The sequence below is a fragment of the Cyclospora cayetanensis genome, unplaced genomic scaffold (genome assembly GCF_002999335.1).
Source record: "Cyclospora cayetanensis isolate NF1_C8 unplaced genomic scaffold, CcayRef3 CcayRef3_contig_14, whole genome shotgun sequence".
Taxonomy (NCBI): domain Eukaryota; phylum Apicomplexa; class Conoidasida; order Eucoccidiorida; family Eimeriidae; genus Cyclospora; species Cyclospora cayetanensis.
Window position 1 is genome coordinate 135,577 of NW_020312081.1, and position 21,461 is coordinate 157,037.

General features: G+C 52.1%; 3 protein-coding genes across 3 annotated transcripts; 2 read left to right on the forward strand and 1 right to left on the reverse strand.

Annotated features, from left to right (window-relative positions):
- Nucleotides 1-696: 696 nt before the first annotated feature.
- LOC34620987 (cytochrome c oxidase assembly protein COX15) lies at nt 697-4,076 on the forward strand. Its single transcript, XM_026336633.1, has 9 exons — nt 697-799; nt 1,262-1,297; nt 1,454-1,602; nt 1,899-2,079; nt 2,508-2,601; nt 2,834-3,094; nt 3,310-3,475; nt 3,725-3,826; nt 4,002-4,076. The coding sequence occupies exons 1-9, from the start codon at nt 697-699 to the stop codon at nt 4,074-4,076; spliced, it is 1,167 nt and encodes a 388-aa protein (XP_026192418.1).
- Nucleotides 4,077-7,497: 3,421 nt separating this feature from the next.
- Nucleotides 7,498-11,238, forward strand: LOC34620988. Its single transcript, XM_026336634.1, has 9 exons — nt 7,498-7,587; nt 7,988-8,231; nt 8,525-8,767; nt 9,042-9,108; nt 9,189-9,324; nt 9,407-9,660; nt 9,912-10,030; nt 10,213-10,551; nt 10,790-11,238. The coding sequence occupies exons 1-9, from the start codon at nt 7,498-7,500 to the stop codon at nt 11,236-11,238; spliced, it is 1,941 nt and encodes a 646-aa protein (XP_026192419.1).
- A 2,494-nt stretch (nt 11,239-13,732) lies between these two features.
- LOC34620989 (UPF0652 protein) lies at nt 13,733-18,615 on the reverse strand. Its single transcript, XM_026336635.1, has 11 exons — nt 18,420-18,615; nt 18,065-18,147; nt 17,663-17,852; nt 17,299-17,454; nt 16,558-16,719; nt 16,342-16,425; nt 15,914-16,045; nt 15,637-15,805; nt 15,295-15,393; nt 14,302-14,452; nt 13,733-13,852 (listed from the first exon to the last, which is right to left on the reverse strand). Exons 1-11 carry the CDS (start codon nt 18,613-18,615, stop codon nt 13,733-13,735), a joined length of 1,542 nt encoding a protein of 513 aa, XP_026192420.1.
- Nucleotides 18,616-21,461: the final 2,846 nt, after the last annotated feature.

Below are 21,461 nucleotides of genomic sequence, written 5' to 3' on the forward strand. Positions count from 1 at the left end.
AGCTTAGCTCGGCACACCTCGACTTGGGGTGCCCGCGTGATGTGTGCACCTATCTAATAGCGACAAACGCGTTGTCATAGGCAGTCCCATGCGTTTGAAAATAGGTTTTAAGGTTAAATTATATTGAGGGCCTTGTTTTCTCTACGCTGCACGGGAAGATAAGAGCACCTTTGAGTGCTCAGCAGGCGGGAGGTAAGGGTGGTAACACTCATGGTAACTTTTAGGTGTTGGAATGTGGCTTTGCTTCGTGCTGTGTCTGCACAAAGTGCTGCAGCAGTCCTTTTGTTGAAGTCCACTTATGCGTAGGTGCCAGTCCACAGGCCCCTACCCAGCAAGTGCACTTAAGCCGAAGATATTAGATTCAGCGCAATGGTCCTTGTAACATTGAATTTTCTAAGCGCTCCATAAGGGAAATCTAGATCAACGAACGAACTGAGCAAAAGATAATGCGCACGCTCCAGGGGGGGTGGGCAGCGTTAGCGCGTGCTCGATCGACAGGGGCCCCTCAGGTGAGGGAGAGCAGCGCGGGAAGGGGGGAACGGGTTTCCTGGTGGGCCCCCCTCTCCCGTCTTTTACTAAGTAACCAAGCCGCGATAGACTCTGCCGAGCAGTATTTTGATTCTATTTCTTCTCGAATCACGATTTCTGTAAGGCCTGTGAGGCGTTGCCTCCTCCGATTCGCTCTCGAAGAGAGCAATGCGTCCAGAAGGTCCTTCACAGCGAGAGACTGAACCTGTAGCTTCGAAGCCTTATGGCGGCATTGGCCGCTTCGCGCATGCGTCCGCTGCTGCTCGTTGCAGCGCGAGGGCCCTTTTGTGCCCCTCAAGGCGGCGCCTCGAGCTTCCGGGGATTTGTGGGGTGCTCCCAAGGCCTTCCTTGCCTCCAGCGATGTATTTTTAGCCGAAGTCTCGGAGCATGCCTCCTTGAGGGAGGGCGAGGGGGGGATCCTTGGAAACAGCAGCGGGCTAGCGGCACGCGTGCGTGTGCATTGAGCCCAGCGCGCTATGGTGGCTCCTCCGACAGTGGAGTGTCTGCGCGTTCCAGCCTAGCCCAGGAGGCAGCAGCGCAGCGAAATCCATCTCCATCGAAAGCACCGACTCAACCCCGCGAAGACCCTTACCATCACGCGAGCAGGCAAGAGCAGCACCCGTAGGGGCGATTCCACGGCTCCCCCCCGTCACGTCTCGGCGTCAGCGCTGTTTTTGCGGGCTCCTAAAGCTGCCGTCCTGTGTGCTGGCTGTCTTCCACAGGTTCGTGAAAGACGACTACAGAATTCCGGTAGGACTGTGGCTACTTGGTGAGCGTAGGGGCAAGGTTTCTTCAGTGGCGTCCTCCGCCCAGGCTTCTCTTAACGGACGCGTGCCACGGGAGGGTCTTCCTGCCATGGATGCAGACACAGCCGCTTGTTTGTGTGTGTTTGTATATATGTGTATGTATGTGCGGATCTTCACAGGCTGCACGGGATGGGTGTTTGCTATGGTGGTTTGGGGGGGCCTGACGCGTCTCACAGAGAGCGGCCTCTCCATGACGAATTGGCGTTTTGCTGGTACTGCATGGCCTGCCTCTGAAGAGGCTTGGACTGAGGAGTTTGAGGCCTACAAGGTGCTTCTTGAGACGCACAACACTTGCTAGAGCGAACCGTGGAATCTTCGGGGGAAGCATTGGGGTGGGGAGAGGAGGAATTGGAAGGCGGGAGGGAGGGGAGAACGCTTCCTCGTCTGAAGTGTTCCTTGCACTGAATAGAACGGTTTTTTGCGGTTTCCTTACACTGTACAAAGCGTTTCTATGCGGTCTACGTGCAATACGCGCTTCGGCGTCGATATGGCGCTCACCTGTAGTCGAGGCAAGTGTCTCTATTTATACCCACGGGATGGCCATGTGTGCTGGTGTGGTCGTAGGAAACCCCAGAGTATTTGCAGTTGAACTACGGAATGACGCTGTCGGATTACAAGAGGATATACTTCTATGAATGGGCTCATCGGTGGCTTGGCAGGGGCCTTGGCCTCGTATTTGTTGCAGGATCTGCTGCATGCCTTGCTGCCAAGGCAATTCACAAACCCCTTGGCTTGAGACTCGCAGGTTCGACCACCCCCCCCAATTAAAGCCTCTTGTGGCTTCCCTACGCCCCCCGTAGCGTCTCTGGGAGGAATAATTGGGGTTTCTTCTAGTACGGCCACCTCATGCAATCTCACAATACCCCATTTGACGTCTTTTGCTTCGAGCTTCTCCTGGCCTTAGAGTGTTCCTCTCCTCCTTCTCACTCGGTCATTGAGTTTCGCCTTCCCAAAAGATCTTTGCTGCATTTTTGCAGCGTTTCAGATTTTGATATATATATATATATATGTATATATGAGTGTGAGTATATGTGTATTGTGTGTACATGTGTTCATATGTATATGTATATGTATGTGAGTATATGTTTTTGTATGTGTGTGTATATATGTGTTTATATGTATATATATATATATATATACTTTTGTACCTTTGGAATATGGAACTGTTTTCAGTGTACGGCCTGCTGGGGGGTATCCAGGGTCTTGTGGGCTGGTGGATGGTTCGCTCGGGCTTTGAAGAACCGAAAACGGAAGTCAAAACTCCTCGGTGAGCTGTTATTTGTGAGTTTGTGTAAGAATCCGGCTTTGGAGAGCCTATTGCGTGGCGCCATGAGGCCTCGCAGTAGCCAAACCTTTCCCTCTCCCTCTCTGTCTGTCTCTCCCCCACTCTGTCTCTGTCTCTCTCTCTCTGTGTATGTGTCAGTCCTCCAATCTGCATGAGGCGTCGCGCGCATCTGGTTGTGTGGGATGCTTTCTGTGCGTTTGCACATTACGGGCAGCGTGTCACCCTACCGATTGGCCTTCCACTTGATGATGGCCGCTACGCTGTACACCTTGCTGCTGTGGCAGTCCTTGGCTGTGCTGCTGCCTTCTCCCCCCAAGGCAGCCATCACAGCAGCGGCAGCGGCGGCAGCGAAGGTGGCGGGAAGAGAGGCGCATGCATTCGCTGCCCTCGCGGGGACTACCTTCTTCTCCGGAGCTCTTGTTGCTGGGAATGATGCTGGCCGATGCTGCAACACCTGGCCAACTATGAATGACAAGTGCGGCAAACTGCGATTCGAATCCTTCTCTCGAGGTTTCTTTTGTCGAGGCTAGCGAAATGGCTCCGGCGGTGGTACCCTCAACAGGGCTTGTAAACGTTGCACATGGAAGTGCTTCAAACTCGGATGTGGTAGGCCGCTGCCGTAGCTCAGGAGGCTACTGCGATCCACCGGGTTTAAGGTATTTGTGGCCTTTCTCGCGATTTTCGGTGCAGATGGGTGCCTACCGAGGTGTACGCTAAGCCCTTCAATTGGAGGCGCTTCTTTGAAAACCCCGAAACCGTGCAGTTCGATCACAGGTTGCTCGCGTACTTGACGTTTTTGTCCTCCTTCGCCCTCTTCTTCAGGCATAAGGACAAACCTTTCCCCGCCCCCATCAAAGTCCGCCGCTAGTGACATCGATTTTCGCATGTAGACTTTTGGAGAAAAAGGGGTCGAAGGAGGGAATGGGGGGAAGTGATAATGAGTCCGAAAAGCCGAAGATTGAGCTGCACAGCCTAAGAAGGGGGGGGTGGTTCCCAATAGCACTGCCTCTCGTCCGACTAAGTGCGCATGTCACGTGTGGGTGCGAGTTTACTGCCCTGAATAACGTTAGGGATAGGGAAGCGTTTCGAGTTTTTGTTTACTCAGACGGCACTGCGGTTTCTGCCGATGATGACCTCCTTACAATTGCTCTTGGGAATACTTACAGTGCTGTACTACGTCCCCACAGAACTGGGAGTTCTGCACCAAGTGCGTTGGTTGGTTTTTGCTTTTGCTGCTGCGACTGCTGCTTCTAAATGCTGCTAGACATGCTCTATGGGGCTGCTGTACACTGTTGTGCTCCAGCAGGGCCCGCATATTCCATTCACACACCGGCCGCCAAGTGCTACATGCCCAGTTCCTTTTGAGCATCTGTGTGTTTCAGGCTCAGGGGTTGCTGACGCTGAGCAGCGCAATTTACCTAATGCACCTTCTCTCTCGTTTGAAGCTCAAAGTCTGAACCGTAGTCGGCCCGAAAAGGGTTCGCAGCTGCCGCTTTGTAGGGGAGTACATGGCCTTCCAGCCTTGTGCGGATCTGATAGCACACCTTCGACCAAGGATCCAGTGCCAAGCCAAAGACAGCCCTTCGTACATACAGGCTTCGCACTCTGCCATCGTAGCCGTAGGGCCTTTGGATAGCGCTGGCGATTTCCGTGGCATTGATTTGTTGTCTCTGTCACTTGTTTTATGTGCATGCCGTTGGGCATGCGCCTCTCCTCTCGAGGGCCAGTAATGCCTCTTCCTCCCTGGCTGCTCTTTCGCCAGCGCGGCCTGGCATACCCCTGCATCTGCTTATTTCGGAGGGGCCCCTCCTGTTTAGTTGCCGTCACTATCTCCCCGTCCCGCTCTCTCTGCTTCTGCGGATATGCTCTTTGATCCTCTTCATATGAAGCCTCTACTTCGCCCTCTGACTTTGCCAGGCGCCACCTTTTTCATTGCCTATGGGTGCTCAGTCAGTTCTGTGTGTCTCGCATGCCTTGTGTCTCTTCTTGGTAACCCTGGACAACTCTCGCCCTTCAGATTTTCCTCTAGACTCTCCTAGCGGCGTAGGCGAACGCTGGCCTTTGTATTGGAAGTAGGGAACTATCCACATCCTGCAGTAGAGCAAACACGATCCACCGAATCTTCTGTCATTAGACCGCCCTTTCCGGCTAGGTTTGGTTCTCTTGTGGAGTGCCTGTTTTCCGGGTGGAGACACTTGAATTTGCCGCTTATCACAGCCATCTTAATTAGAGGCCGGTTCCTCACCTTTTAAGAGTAGGTCGCGTGTGCATTAGCCGCCTAGCAGCAGGGAGTTCAATTCATGCGGGCATGTGTGCCCGATTACCCAGCACTTCGGGGCATGCTGAGAAGATTGCAACCCCTCTGGACAGCCGTCTAGTTGGGAGAAGCACACTGTAGTTTGTTTCCAGAAGAGGGTGTAACGGGCTGCTTCCTGAATGTGCTTGCTGGGTAATCCAACAGGTGCGTGCACAGCGGCACACCCAGAGCTTTCGACAGAGTGCTAGACTCATTCTGGTTCGACTTTAGCACCTTTGTGCAAGGGCGTGTTAGTGCTATGTTACGGCGTGCTTTACCAAGGATGACAACCTATCACAACGGTTAGGGCAGCAGGAATCAGACAATGTGACAAACCATTAGGCAGCACCCAACGAGTTTCCGTCCAGGTTCCTCGTAAAAGGGGAGCTTTGCGACGAGGCCACCGGGAAGGTCGCCATATCAACGCCGGTCAGAGTAACGTTCTCCCAAGAAATATCCATGGCGTGTGCATAGAAGGACTCAAAGGACTGCAACGGGAGCACTTTTGGGTACGCTCTGGTAGGGGTAAACGCCTACCTGATGCTGTAGTCAGGTTATGTTGAAAGCATGGGTGGTGCGGACTTGCGGCGGAAGCGAGGAAAAGCCTCTGCCTTCTAGCGGAGCTTCCCCCTGCCTCCAGAACTGAACAAGACGCCGGCTTTGACGCTCCTGTTGATGATTTTTACAGTTGAGAGAGGGTTGATCGGTTAAAGCTGAAATGCATCTTGTACGGTCTCTATGCGAGGACCTATATGTTTCTTATCGTGCGCTTCGCCTCCACAGTTACTGCGTCGAGGAAGGAAAAATGCAGGGGGGCTGAGCTACACTCAAATGCTTTCAACTATATTACTTATATATAGCTACGAATTAATATATTAACCGATTGCTTTGCCTGCAATAATCTCTTGTTATTGCACAATACTGCTAGCTTGCTGGGAAAAACGGCACGTAGTTGTGTACGTATCTGTAAGACGCTTTGTGCGACTGGATGTGAATGCAAATATTGCTGAGAGGGTGCAAATACGCTCACCCTAGCTTCTCCCTACCTCACGGTGGGACCTCTGAGGGCCTCTGGCAAGGAAGAGCGGCTTTTCCCCTTGAGAAACCCTCAATAACTTCTGAGTAATTTCGTATTTAGTCTTGAGTTTAATATTCTTGAGAGATGAAGTGCTACAGGAATGAAAGCCGGAGAACAAGCGCAATTGCATTCTCCGTTTTTACACTCAGTTTCAAGACCGCAACTTGGTGCATACGCAAAAAGCATAACCTCTCTATGGAGTTAACTAACCGTGCTCTGCAACAAATGCAGTGTGCAAGCAGCTTGTCCACTCAGCCAGTACTTTGCTAATTATTACCTACATATAGTGCTGCAGTATAAAGTGCCCAAATGGCACTTCTGCATTGAATTTTGGGCTAAACGCGTCTGTCTAGAAAGACCCCACGTGGAGCGGTAGCTGCTGTAAGGGAGCGCCTCATGGCACCTGGATGGCCTATCAAACTCACAAATAAAAATGCGGAAGCGTGCAAGAAATAGGGCGGGAAAGCGGGTTGGTGTCCTACGATCTAGATGGCGAACTCATTAGCCAGTTTTCAAGTGTTGTTTCAAAGAGCATCCTTCGCTGCCTGCCGTTTACACCCTGCAGAGTTCCTGCAAGAGGAGAGAGAGCTTGGCACTGCTGGGGTAGAAATTGGCATTACCATACTCTCTGTAATGACTACATGAGTGCTTGTGGTCGATAGAGTGCCCTGTGCAACTGGCCGTTAATATATAGGCTCGGGTTCTCTACGTATCCAGCTACCCAGCTGGACGCTACGGCAACTAGACTCGACGAGCATCCAGGCAAAATGTTAGCCAGTTGTTTATATAGTCTTAACTGAGTGGGAATAATGTTCCAGAGAGGATTTGTATGCAGTTATCGGCTCAGTAGATGTCCCCGCGGTGTGAATCCCATGAGTTATGCCTTCAAGGCACTTTGCCATATTTTCCTTTTAGAATAAGGTAAACACAGTCTGTACCAAACCCCTTTAATATGACAACAGCAAACCGCAGGCCTTGACGCATACACCCAGCGTTAAGCGGCGAGACAGCGGAATCAACACGCGGCTGTGGAGATTGGATAACATGTTGCGCAAATGACGGCCAGATGGCGTACCTCCTGAACTGTAATTCCTTAATACTGAAATGAAATATTGTTCTCTGTTTCTGGGGTTTGGGGTTAGCAGCAGCAATTACTGGCGGCATTGGGGAACGACTGTGCACCCTTCCCTGATCAACTCCATTTTGGGGCAGGAGAAGGCTGCTGAACGCTTTTTGGTTTGTAAGTGTCTGCTTCCCTTAAATGGCATTCTCGATTTGCTTCATTCTCTTTTATGAAGTAGATTAATGAGCGGGAGTGTCTCGGGAAGATAGGGGGTTCCCGCTTTCTGAGCGATCGTCAATTTGTAGATCTGAACCCCGTGGCGCCACCAAGTGAAGGCAGGGGATGAAATATCTTTTTTGCTCTGGAGCGGATTTTCCCTTGTTATATCTTCAAATATGGCGGCCGCGTATGGTTCGGCGTCCAGAGGAGCAGTGCCTGGGGATGACAGATGGGTTCAGCTTACCCCTGTGGCGTTCTGATGCAACAGCATCTCATTCATGCGAAGCTGCGGCAGATGATTGCATTGCTGCCGTAAGGTCTGCACCGGCTACACACGGAGCGCCAAGCCGGTAGCTCTGGGGGTCGGTTTCGCAGGAGGAACGGCCTCCTTGCAGCTCCCTTACAGGGCATCTCCTCCGTGTGTCTCCCAAATACGCCAAGGGGCCTCCTTCCCGCTCCATCGCTCAAGGGGGCCCCCTGACCCACCTTTTATGGCCCCTTCCACCTCTTACTATCCCGCACTGATCCTCCCCTGCATAGGTGTCTCTGCGCTTCCAGGCTGTTGAGCCTGAGGTGCTCCTGCGATATCGAGGCAGCGGCTGCAGCCGCGAACCCTATGGCGTACCGAGGAAGCGCTTTTCAGCGGCAGGCACTGCTGTTGCTGCTGCTGCTGCCGCCTTGCCGCTTGCCTCTACTTGTGGGCCTTCTGCAGCTGCCTGCATGCCTGGGGGCTTCCCCCCCTTCAGAAGCGCTAGAACATGTAGACTCCCAAACTACCGATACCACTGCGGACTTACAGAATCCAGATCCAGAGCTAAAACTCACGCTGAGACAAGCAGCCCCCCTTTCTCCCCCTCTTTCCTCGCCTCCAAGCGCGCACCCATCGGTCGAACCCCTCCTGCTTACGAAGACGAGCCAACAGAGAAACGCAATCTATGGAGACAGCTTCTACGAATGTAAAAATTCTGAACCCACCCCAAACTCCGTCCGAAGCCCCTCCTTATAGAGAATCGCCTGTAGATCCGAACGTTTTCTGCAATACCGAGCGCAATAATGTTTACCACGTGCTAATACATGGTGCAAGAAGCAGCAGCACATCCTCGCAGTCTTCTAGGGGGGCAGATACAGGTTGAACCGTAAGAAGTGCTTCATGCCGCGCGCGCACGCGGGGTGTCTGGCGGGCAGCAATGGCACTGTGCGCGTCCCTACGGATCTTTGCGTGCAGCAACTCTGCGGCTGTGCGATGTAGACTTGCAGGAGATGCAATCTAGGTGGACGATCCTGAATCGCAGCAACGTAGACACCAGTGTCGTGCGAACGGTGCTGACAGACTTGACGGCGTTCGCTCTATGTGCCGAGTTGAACTTGGAATTGGAGGACCTCTGGGTGCTCATTCCGGAGGGCACTAAACAAGTGGGCTATACCTGGCGTTTCTGGGTTAGCGAGCCTCTGGGCTCCGAGGCTCACCTCAGAAATAACGTCGCTTCATTGGGTACGCTTGCGTTGAAATCTGCGCTCCAGGGTTAAGAGAGAGCTGCGGAAATTGAAGAGGGAAAGAACCTCTGTGTGTATATGGATCTGAAGGGTTCAGCTTTCTAGCCTGCACGAGTACATATATATTTAAATATATATTATACATATGCATATCTATGCATAAATATGCATATTTCATGTACACATGCAGGTACGCATGTGTATATGAAAGGTTCTGCTTTCCAGCAAACACGGTATCTATGCATATTATATTTATTGATGATTCTTTTTAGCAGCTGAGGGAAAAAACCAACTTGTACTTGAGTGGGATGCATGTACTGACATGGGAGGCCTAGAGATGCACTATTGGCTATAGGGTGTTATCCTCGCTTCTATGGATGGGTCGTCCCTGTGCTGTTCAGAGGGGTACTCTGGATCAGCTGGGTTGATAGACAGCTCTACTGGTGTTGGTTGGCGCACTTTAGTTCAGCCGACGCATGTGCCCCTGTGCTGCGTGTTATCGAATGCTCCGATGTACTTGCTCGAGAGCTCTTTTTCGAGGGTGGCAGTAGGGAGGTGCTTCTGCTCTGGTCTCTTTTTGTGTTTTCTCCAGAGCAGAAATATACTGGACTATTGCGACTCGTTCAAAGTGTACAAGCGTCCTTTGAAAAGGCCAGGCTTACATGTAAGCAAGAACGCCGTAATTCAGAAAGCTCAACATTTCACCGCAGCACATTGTACAGTTAAATGGAAAGGGTGTGGATCATGGCGGTGCCGCAGAGAACCGAAAAATATATGTCAATCGACTCTCGGTGCCTTGCTCTTGAGCGTTGCCCATAGCTCATGTGCAGCTGTGCAAACCGGAAAAAACCGATACTGGGAAGCTCGCGTCGCACGCGTTATTTTTCGGCAGTGTGCTCATGAATTTTGAATCTCGAAGTTCTATGAGGCTTTTGTGCGCTCGCAAGGCTTCTTAATGTGGTGCTTACTCCCCCTTGATGATGGGCTGACTGTGTTTTTCCAGAGCCTGCGATCCCCCCCGTAAATTTTGCTTTTTGAATCCGCAGTCCCTTCAAACCTATCGGACATGAGCGTCGCTGTTGAATACACTGTAAGCGAAGAAAACGCCAATTTTTTGGACAAAGAAGCCTTCGACTGTAAAGGTGCGCCAGAGTCGATAGTTGTGGGGGTTGTTTGAGACCCGCTGTTTCACGGGGGCCTCTTGAAATGTCAGTCCGTGAGGCATTGTCGCATCCTGCTGACTCCGGATGCGCGGCTGCCTGTGAGTGATGTGCGGCTTTATTGCAGCGATCACTCAAGGAACCAGGACGGTCCTCGGGTCCCTAAAGTACAAAGGCTTTACTGTAGAAAATGGAAAGCTCCTATCGGTTCCGGAGATCACTCTGGGGGATGACAGCGGACTCTGCGGTAAACCGTTTACGCCCCCGTAGACTTGAATCGTAGTCAGGCGCCCTAATTTGTGTGTCTGTCCCCTTCACCCATCCTCGGCATGTGTGTGTCTAAATGTTTGGACTTTTGGAACTGGTGTGTTGCGGTTTGGACTTTTAGGACTGTTGCTGCTGCAGGCGTTGTTGCGCCGCTGCAAGAACTTTGGGCTGACTGAGATCCGCCTGTCTGCTGCCAGCGGGGACTTGACGCTCTTGAAGGCTGCCATTGCTTCAGGGTTTAGGCCGGTGCAAGTCTACATTGGGGAAAATGCAGAGGTCTATCAGACCCTGAGTGCAAACCCGCAGCTTCCAGAGCCTACGATCCTCGAAGTCAGGCGAAGGGCTGCTGCTCTGGGTAGGGTAAGGGGCATTCGGGTTGTGGGGCTGGGACTCTAAGCAAGAACAACAAAAACGAACGATCCCGAGAATACACCCGACAGACCCTAGGCTGCGAAGCCTCGCTTTGAGGTCGGCAGAGGCGCGCCTCGGCCTTGCGGAGGCCGCCCGCACCCACTGGGGGTGCCTCACGGGATCGAGTGAATGGCTCGCCATTGGGGTTTCTTTGGTGTTATTCATTGCGTCGTATGATGCAGAACGTATGAATACGTTTCTCTCTGCCACCTACTTCCAAGCTATGGCGGTTTTGTCCGTACACAAGAATCTCTCTATTGAGCCGAAGCCTGCGAGAATGATATCGGCGCCAGCGCCCGCGAAGAGCCCCGTGGAGCCACAGCATTTGGAATTCGTGCACCGAACGGCTGGTTTGAATCTGCAGTTCGGGCATGGATCACTGGTTTTTGCTGCTCTGGGGACAGCCTTTCTTCTGGCCTTGGTGTTTTGGGTCTTCAAGAAAAAGATGAAGGGGGGAGGAGGACCCTTCCTGGCGTCAAAAGCTAAGTTTTCCCATAGGGCAAGGTACAAGGACGAAAGGTACTTGGAGGCTCCTCCCCACTGGGAAGAAGCGTACAAACGAGAGCCAGTGTATGAAGAAGACCAAGACAACAGTCCGGAAGCGTTGAGGGCAGTGGCCTCCTTTGAATGAGAATTGAGGTCGTGAGGTCGTGCCTGCACAGATGGGTGCCTACACGAAGGGCAGCAGCACCAAAACCGGGCGTCTTGCAGGTTATCCAGGAGTTTCGTGGTTTGATGACGAAGGAACTGACTTCAGGCGTGTATTTCTTATAGTACTGTTTCATTTAGTCGCAAACAAACGGCGCTCTAAGTAGGCGGTCTCAACAAAAAGGAAACCAATGCGTTTCTGCGGTGGGCACCCGAGTATACGGGCGGTTGACTCTGGCAAAGCCCCACAGGCATGGTCAAGGGCTCTAAGGAGTCACAGGTTTCCTCCCGCTGTGGCGTTCTGAAGAGCTCTTCACCGTAATAGTTAGTACCATAATACTAGCCATTACTATCGGTGGCTTCTGGCGCTTGTTTAGTACTGAAATCATGCGGAAATGCAGCGGAAACAAGAGGAATCGCATGACGGTCCGGTCCCCCAGTTTAATGCAAAGACTGACTGGAGGGAATGCCGGAGTTCCGCAGGAGGGCGTCGGGAGAGACCTCTTGTACACATCCCTCCACAGGTAGCGGTGCACACTGTGAGGCATAGAAGCAAGCCCCCAGACGCAGTACAGGGGGGTGCAGAATTTGCAGTGCTCTTCTAAACACGCATCGAGGGTTTTCATAAAATTTGCGCTGACGTGGCGGCAGGGCCCGTCGGCTCTTTGCATTGCCATGCGCTCACCTGTTGGTTTTCGTACGGGGGTCCATATATATATATATATTTTCACAGGACGCCAACCCCATTAACTACTGAATCCTTATTTGCCTCTTCTCCGATTAAACAGATATAGATTCCTATGCCCACAAAGGCGTTCTTTTGCTTTGATTAGGCCGCTCACGGCGCATGCGGCACGAAAATTCGGCACTGGGTACTCCAACAAATTATGGAGCTGCTGGCCTTGGGTGTAGTTCTCTCTAGCGCAGCCTTCTCCGAAGGTTCGGCCGCTTTCCGGCATGAACACATTCAAAACCCCTACAGAAAAATCGCACGCTTTAAAGGCCGTGTAGTTGGGCCTTCCAACGAACGACTTTGGTAGAGTGCCTTCGGCAAGACAGAGCTGCCAACAACTGTGTAGCGCTGCGTTGCTGCTACTTTCAACAGCAACCCACTTTGCTGGACGGCACGAAAACGCGCGTGCAGGCAGTGCATCGAGGGCTTTTATACCATACTCCAGGTGCTGCAAAAAGCAGCCCTAAGCTGCTTTCTGGGGGAGGGAGAGGGTAACGAGGGGAAGGGGACTTTTTCTGAGGATTGAGGATGCCTGCCACCCCTAGACTCCAGACACCTATGACATCTGGTTGCGGCCTTAAGCGCTACTAAGGGATCAACACACCCCTAAAACCCCTTAAAACTAGCAGACATCCACGCTGCTCTGACAGTGCTGAATGTAGAGCGTCTTCATGCCCCGAGGGAGGAAGGGCAGCAGTATAGAGAGCCCAAGGGCTCCCCGAAGACACGCACAGACAGACAGACGCCCGGCAGCAGCAGCCAGGCATGCGGTTTTTGCGTTCTTATTACGCGCCCCTTTTAGGAAAAAGATGGCAACACGCATTAACACAGAGGCGGCGCAAGAGTTTGCAGATTTGAGTTTGGGGCCTTGTGCATTTGATTTCGCGAATTCCTGGCCAAAGCGATGATCCTCGCGCCCTATTGGGGTATAAGAGGTTCAGAGATTACATTTTACCATCAAAACCCGTAAACCCAGTGAGGAGGAGAGCGGGGAAAAAGGGCTTTTTCTCGATAGATGAGCACCAATTCCATGCGGAGGTAAGGCGGCCATCGATACAGCTGCCAGCATCAAAGAAATTATCCGCGCCGGAGCCGTCAAACGCGTGACGAAAGAAGTCGCACAAGATAAGCTTCCTGAAACAAGACGCCACACACCCGCATGCAGAGGCTGAGATGCCCTTGGCAGGACCTCCACAAAAAGGTGCAGAAGCGAACATCGCTCGCGCCATAAAAATGAACGAAAAGTTCAGCCGAAGAAAAAAGAAGACGCAGGAAGACGTCATGAGACCCTCAGAGCAGCCAAAAACGCACAAATACAGACACTATACACCACCTTGTGTAAACACAAACACTTGGAGGCAGACGCGTAGGGAGCATCCCAGCCAATGAACATCCAGCGCGGACATGTATGAATATGTCGATCTATACAATTTATATATTTATGGATATGGACACACTCTGCACATTAGAAGACGAGTCAATGTTCAAGGAACGAAAATTAAAGAAAAACAGATCGCTAGACAGATAGATAGATAATTAGCGCAAGATGGCGATGAGGGTCTCAAGAGACTGTTGCATGGAACCGCTGCGTGCTGAAGGGCAACACTAACAAAAAGCGGCGTGCAAACAACAAGCAGCCATAACAAAAACCCCACCAAGAACAACAAAATCAACTACTTTCGGCCTTCTATCGCAGAAAAAACTTTCCCACGCAGAGCGCTGCCATAAGGAAACACAAGCATTCTTACCGTAGATTCTCCAAACCTCCAAACTGCTTGTCGAAATACACCTTGAGGGCGGGCTGCATATTGAGCTCTGGCAGCTTGTCGAGACACAAAACGAGAGGCCCCAAGATCCTTGGAACCTGAAGATACCCCATCAAGACAAATAAACACAAAAGACATCCATACATAACACACACAGACAGAGAAACACAATAGACATACATACATACACACAGACATACATACACAAACACACATACATACATACATGTATATACACAGACAGAAAAAAAGGTATTAAAGAGGCCGACTGGTATCAAACGTGAGTGCCCGTATTGACCCCACGCAGAAGTCGCAGCCTGAAGGCCTTTGGTATGCAAACTTGAATCTCCTGCTCCGCCAGCTGTAAAAGCCGAAGGAGGCGATAAGCGAGTCGTCTATGTCTATCTCTCGCTATCTCTCTCTGTAACCCTGACCTTAGCCCTCTCAAAGAGGACCCCCTCCCCCATCACCTGCCCTCACGCAAAACGCCGAACCATTTATGAGGCGCAGCTCACACCCCACCGCACCCCTCCTATACGCCTCGTACCTGCGTGTACTTGTCGATGAACATAAGCGCATTAGGCACGTTGTTGTCTCCCAAGTGCACTACGGAGGAGCCCACCCAACCGCATGTCTGCCGCTGCACCCTCTCCAGAATGGCCCTCATGGCCCTCCCAACGCGGGGTGCCTCCTGTACTCTGATTTGCATGCGTCATCAATCGAACGTCACACACATTTACGTGTACCACCCATACACACACAGAGCGACAGCAAGCTGATCCGAGGGTAAGGAAGCCAGAGGAAGAGGGAGAGCCACCGCGCAAAGGCGGGATTTGCACGACTCGAATTCTATTACGCCCTCAAAATACCTGTTGAGTCCTTGCCCAGTATCTCGAAGTCTGTACGGGTTGTTTGACTGCAGCAGATCTGCCTCCGCCATAGCCCAGAGCAAAAACATCTCAGAGGAGATCTCCCTCCACAGCGTCAGGGACTGCAAAACGTAGAGGTACTGCCGGCTGCAAGACAGCGAGCGAAAACAGGCAGTGTGATATATATGCACAGGTGCAAAATACATCTCCTCGCTCATACAGAGGCCTCCTAAAACCTTGGCTTTAAGCGCGTTTCTACGCTTGGCGAATCATCAGCAAAACATTCCCGGCGTCGCTCTGCGACTCGAGAAGGAAAGGAAAGAGGCCAAGGCGAAAAATTGCGGAACGAGTGAACGTAAAAGGGGGGTAGAGGCATCATCAGACGGCATACACATACGCCAAAGAGTCATGCTTCAAAGCGCATCCACGACATGCTGTATGGATATATACATATATATACAAATACAGATGCATACGTGAAAGTTGATGAGTGCAGGCACAAATCCAGAGACTAAATGGTGGAAGGAAAGCACGCCAAAGCTTATGAGAATACACAGAAATCGACGGAGAGAGCGAAAGGGGGAGAACCCCTGTTGCCAGTGCTTATTACAGTAGCAATCCCAAGACAGAAAGCGGTAGCCTTAGAAGCAGGGCTGACCAGAGTAGGCTACCTGTGAGAGTGCGTCAGTCGAGAACCTCCGCTTCCATGGGAAATCGCCAAGGAGAACTCATCAGAAGGGCTGTCTGGCGAGAAGTATTCATGAAGGAACCTGCAATGAGCGCAGACACAAGCGCGATCTGCCAAGATTGCACCCTAGAAGTCTTGCTTGCACGCCAGACGGCATGCGGGTAATCGCGGCTTCGCCACTCACGGAGGTGAAGGAAGCTCACTCAACGCATGCATGCATGCAGACAGACGGACAGACAGCACCCAATACAGCAACAAAACAACGATAAAACAGCAGAAGAGCAGCAGCAAAAGGCAAAACAACAGCAGCAAAACAGCGGCTAACTGAATCATCCGGTCGCACGGCCCTCTGCTGAATCGCAAATGCGTATTGTAATCTCCCAAAGAATACAGGCACTGCTCAATTTCTTCGGCGGTGAGGACGGAGTCTTCCCTTTCCGAGGATAAAACCAAACACGAGTTTTCAGGCTCCACCCGGGAGAACAAATTAAAGCCTATACAAAGCAAATAATGCACAAAAAGTAATCAAAACTTTGTTCCACAAGGGCGCTGCACGCACAACCCCCAGGAGAAAGGCACAAGGAATCCACCAAAAAACTTACGAAGCCCAAAGAGAGCTCTTTGCTTAGGAGTTTGGTTGCCGGCATATTTCCTGCTGAGGGCTTTAACGGCAGCCTCCTTCTCCTTAATCTCTCTGTCAATCTGACTCCTGCTCTTCTTTTCAGGCATAATTTCTGAGCCGCAGAGCCGCACAAAGCCAGTACCACTGAAGACTCCTAGGGAGAGAGAGAGAGTAAAGACCTTTCGGGGGAGCACTAATGTGCTGAAGGAATCTATTGATATTTATATATATTTATGTGTATCTCTATCTCGATCACTATCTTAGTCTCTCTCTCTTCCTATATCAGACTCTATATATCTCAACCCCGCTAACCATCTCTAGTTGCTCTCAACCTCTCTCTCAGTAACCATCTCCAATTTCTCGCAACCTCTCTCTCAATATCTGTATCACTGTTAATCGGCCTCTCACCGCGAGTCGCAACCCGTACAAGAGGGTCTTTCAGCAGCGCCAAGCCGTTCTTCTTTGAAGCAAGCAGCGAGTACACCGTATGCACTGCATGCACACCCCAAGCAACATGCATACTCTCCGAAATGTGGCTGCCACCCCACCCCCTCACACACACAGCTGCACTGGGGGTAGCTGAACAGGGGGCTGACGGCAATTAGTTGATGAAAGAAAGCGTACCAGGCGTGACGAGCTGAAATTGGAGGAGCTGCTGGATGTCGGGTTTTTGGCTGTCCATTAGAAAATGTATCAGCTTGCCGTATGCCGATCGCATGCGCTCAGGATTGAGGATTTTATAGCGCCTGCCGATTTCAAAGACGGCCTGGAAAAAAAGCGATTGCTCTGCAAAAGTCATTTCCTGCAGCAGTCGCTGACCCTCCTCTGCACGCATGCATTTCTCACATGTCACTACACCGATTCCTCATACCACTGTACACATTTCTCACACGCCACCAGACAAACTTCGCACACACCTCACTACACAAAGTTCTCATACCACTATACACATTTCTCACACGCCTCCACACACAGTTCACATGCCGCTACACGCATTTCCCCCTCGCCTCCACACACCTCACAGCTTCCACCGTGGGGTGTGTCTACGCTGAGGAAACAGCGCCTTTTCCTTCAGGCATTCAGACCCAGCGGCTATATATATATATATATATGTATATAAATATGTATATATATAGATGTATATATATAGATGTATCTATACATATAAATAAATAGAGGGCATGTGGGAAATAGGTCTCTTTGCGCGCCAGCAGCTCTATCTATCTATGTCCATACAGCGACCCCCTCGCGTAGCAGAAAGCGGCGACAAGCGGATATACACCTCATCGCCATCAACGCGCAGTCGTGTAAGGTGAGTAGTAGGTCGGTCCTACAACGATAGTGCTCGCCCAAAATGCCCCTCACCATAATCGTGTGAAACAACAAGGCCCGTAAGTATTGAGCAGACGAGCCGAATTTCTTTCACGATACGCCTTGCACGATTTGCACAAATGACGTCTGTCCGGTCGGTATATTCGGATACCTCCAGGGAACCCTCCAGCAAACGGAGGAAACGCCGCTCTGCAAGCGCAATCCACGGGAGAAATTTTGTCAAGCTCGTCCCACTGACGGGGGATGTGGGGAGAAGTACATGAAAGGAAGGAATGGGGGAAGAGGAGTGGTGGTGGAGGTGCAGAAGGAGGTAGAGGTGGCTGCCGCAGCGCAAGAGGTCTCAAGTTTAGACCCTAGACGGAGTTTCACTTCTATCTCGCGCTGCCTTCACGCTCACCATCATATGTGAGTCTCAAAGGAACAAACTTTGCCAGATGGACGAAGCTATCTGCAGATAAAGAATCTCGAGAGTCCGATCTGTATGCCGCCGCTGCTGCTGCAGAAGCAGCAGCGGCAGCAGAAGCGGCCGCTGCTTCTGCCGCAACATCCGCTGCATCGCGCTCCGCTGCTGCCTGCTCTGCTGCTGCCTGCAGCAACACGGACCGCTGTCACACCTCCTATTATGATAGACGTTCCCAAGACGCTAGGTCAGGGCCGTTCATTGCCGCATAAACATTATATGTATGTAGATACACGTATATACATATATATACATATATATACATATATATATTTATATATATATGCCAAGCAGGATCGTAAAACATGTCTTTGACCGCAAGACTTCGCGCTGGCTTACTTGCTGCACTCTGGCAGCCACTTGCGGGGATGTCTCATTAAGAAGTTGATCGAGAGCCTGACCCTCCAGCAGGCCGTCAATTACTGAGCAAATGGAAATCACAAGCGCACAGGAAGAGGACGAAGCCTCAAAAGGTCCTTGAAAGCAGCAGAAGACGCTAGAGGAGCACTTGCCGAAGCCAACAGGCAACAGGGTGTACAATGCGGGAAGAAAGAGACCCTTTATGTGCGCTTGCTGCAGTATTGCAACCTACACAGACCTCGGTAAGCCCAGCCTAGCGTATCCTAGCGTAAGCTAGCAGCACTTAAAGACGCGCAAAAAGACAGCAAACGCTACAGTGGGGGGCACAGCAAACCTGAGAGCAGCTGCCTTTGGGTAAGATTACGCAATACGGCGGTCTGGAGCTCGCTGAGGTGCTCGAGGCTTCTGTGTGCTTTCAGCCCTCTGGAGACTCCTGGCTGAGTCTGAGAATCCTCCTGATCGTCCTCTACGTCTGCTACCCGCTTCCCAATTTCTGCTGCGGCAGCATCGATGCTGCCCGTCAAGACCATGCCCAGCGTCCTGTTGCTGCTGCTGCTCCTGCTGTGGCGAGTAGTGTTGTTGGTGTTGTTGTTGCTGCTGGGGTTCGAGGAGGTTGAGCTGCACGATGCCTCAGAGCTGTTGTCGCTGTCGTCCATCTTGACCGCTGAGGCTGTACGTATGCAGCTGCCGCTTTCGCGTGGTGGGGGTACTGCTGCTGCTGCTGCTGCTGCTGCTGCTGCTGCTGCTGGCAGGGGCTCTGATGATCTTGCGGCAGATCGCTTGCCCCTTGCGTGTGCAGCAGGAGGGCGCCAGGCCGAGCTGTCACTGCAGTTTACGCTCCAATTCCCACAGTGCTGCTGCTTCAGGCTCCGCTGTCGCCGCAGATGCTGCTGCTGGTGCTGCTGGTGCCTCTGCCTGAGCGGCTGCGCTTCTGAAACGGAGCGCTTACGCTGGATCGCAAAGAGAAGCCGAGGGCGAGATCGAGGTCTTCAGGAGGAAGGGGAAGGGGAGGAAAGGCGGCAAAGAAAGGGAAGAGCCCTTCCGGCTCACAAGGGGGGACTGCCTGCGGAAGGATTCATAGCCAGCGGCCGATTTGCCGCTGTTATTGCAGCGACAATCAAGCCGATACCGCTGGTGTAATTACTGCTGCCGCGGTTGCCGCTGCATATACAGAGCGCTGGCGCATGGCAGGGTGCTCGAGAAGATGAAACAATATTTAGAATTTGCATTGTCTCAATGCCAAAAAAATCCAGACACTGCAGGAGCTCAACGGGCAGCAGCAGCCATTACCGAAGCAGCAGCAGCCGCCACAGCAGCAGCCGCCGCCGCTGGATTATCCAAGGAGCAGCAGTGTATCTCTGTTGCGCTCTTGCCAATATGTCTAGTGCTGCTTTAAAATTTACATTCGTCCCGTATCGTATTAACAATTGTTATTCCTGCTCGATTCTGTGTGTGGTATTATTTTGGGGGCGTTTTCCACCATCTGAGTTGAACCGAACCCTCTCTGGGGTGTAGCACTGCAACATGGTGTGTGCCCAATTCCAGTGGAAAGTGGCCACATTTATGAGCATTTAATAAGGGTTCTTGCATATTTGGGGGTTTAAACTTTTTTGATCTCGTAGGAGAAAGCGAATGGCGGAATCTCTATCTACTACAGGTGGGTGGGAGGGGGGAGGGGGAGAAGGGGGTAGAGGGGAAAACGGCGGAGAGGTGTCTGCCTCTTTACCCTGCGCAGTAGTAGCCGTCGCTCTTCTCCATTGGGCTATGCGGGGCCGTCGCGTCTATAGGTGGCTGCGTTTCTCCTTCCCAAACCCGTCGCGTGTGCTTCCTCCGCGAAGCTACCGCTTGCGTCTGCCATGGTTTCCCCCAAGCGCTCTTGTGTGTGTAGCTACGCGTGCTTCTGCAGAAATACCCCGCCCGGTCTTTTTCCGGCGTCGTATTAGCAAGGTGCACCAAGGATCAGGCTCGAAGTGGCCGCTTTCACCAGCAGCATCAGCAGCAGCCACATGTGTTGCAGCGCACAATGCCCAACCGGCTTCGTTCCCTTACTGTCTGAGTGAGCACACCACGAGTGACGCCGATTACGGGTGCAGAAGCAACGCTTTCGACGGCAGCAGCAACAACAACACAGGCAGCAGAAACTGCAGCATCAGCGGCAGCATGACGCCTCAACAGGCTGCGGGAAGACATACACCCTCAGGCTCGTCGATATCGGCACAGCCACAAGATTTTCCAGCCTCAGCAGATGCAGCAGAAGCAGCAGAGGCAGCAGATGCAGGATTTGAACCTCGAACAGCAGCAGTAAGGGCCGCACTTGCCCTGTGCAAGAAGAAAGCGGCAGGCAATTTCCCGCCGAAAGCGGCCTTAAGAGGAGCACCTGGCTTCCTGCGACGCTGCATGCGAGCTACAATATGCACGCTGTGCGTGTCGAAGCTGCAGGGGTGCCTGCTCCTGCTTCTTCTGCTGCAGCAGCTAGTTCTTTTTGGCATGTTGCTGCAGCGGCAGCAGCTCCTAGAGCAACGGGATGCAGCAGAACAACAGGCACAGGCGTATCAGCTCGCCTACCAGCAGTATCGCCATCACCAGCTTAGCAGTTGGAGATCACGGGCTGGCTTCAGACAGCAGGAGAGCCTTCAACAGCAGGAGACGCGTCAGTGCCGCTGCAGCCCATGTGGCCGTGAGCAGCTCTCCGAGGCTTTCATCGACATACGTGATCGCTTCAAGCACACGCAACTGGAAGTACATGGAGGCGTGAACGCTATGTTGCAGCGTATAGATACTGCAGCTGCTTCCCTTTCGGATACGTTCGAGGAGGCACAGAGACTCCCGTGGAAACAGCTCCTGGACGACAAACTCAGTGACCTGCAACAGCCCACCTTCTGAGGCGTGCAGCACCCCCCCCCCCCCGTATCACCGGTTCTGCAGCGCGTTTAGCGAAGCGCGTTTAGCGGAAAGAAAAGCGCCATCCATTTTAACTGACACTATATACAAGCGATCCGCCTTGCTCTGCTGCATGCAATAATCACAATGCGCTGCACGAATCCGTTACGTAAAAGTCGCTACGGATCGAATGGTGAGGGTTACGAGACGCATCGGCGTCATGGTGCCGCTCACACCTATCGTTTGCTGCTCTTTGCCAGAGATTTCTGCTGCCCTTCTCATGGGGCAGACGTGTACAGCAGAATACCCTTTCGAGCTGTGTAACATTCAGACCATCCCAACCTCCTTGGAAGGCTTTCAGTTTTTGGGCACGAGAGGCGTCTTTGCAGAACCTTGTCTTCTTACGTGATTTTGAGCCTGTACTCTCCTCCCGCGTAAACTACCACTATTAACGGGGCCAAAGATGCCATTCTTATTCTTCTGTACGAGGCGTAGC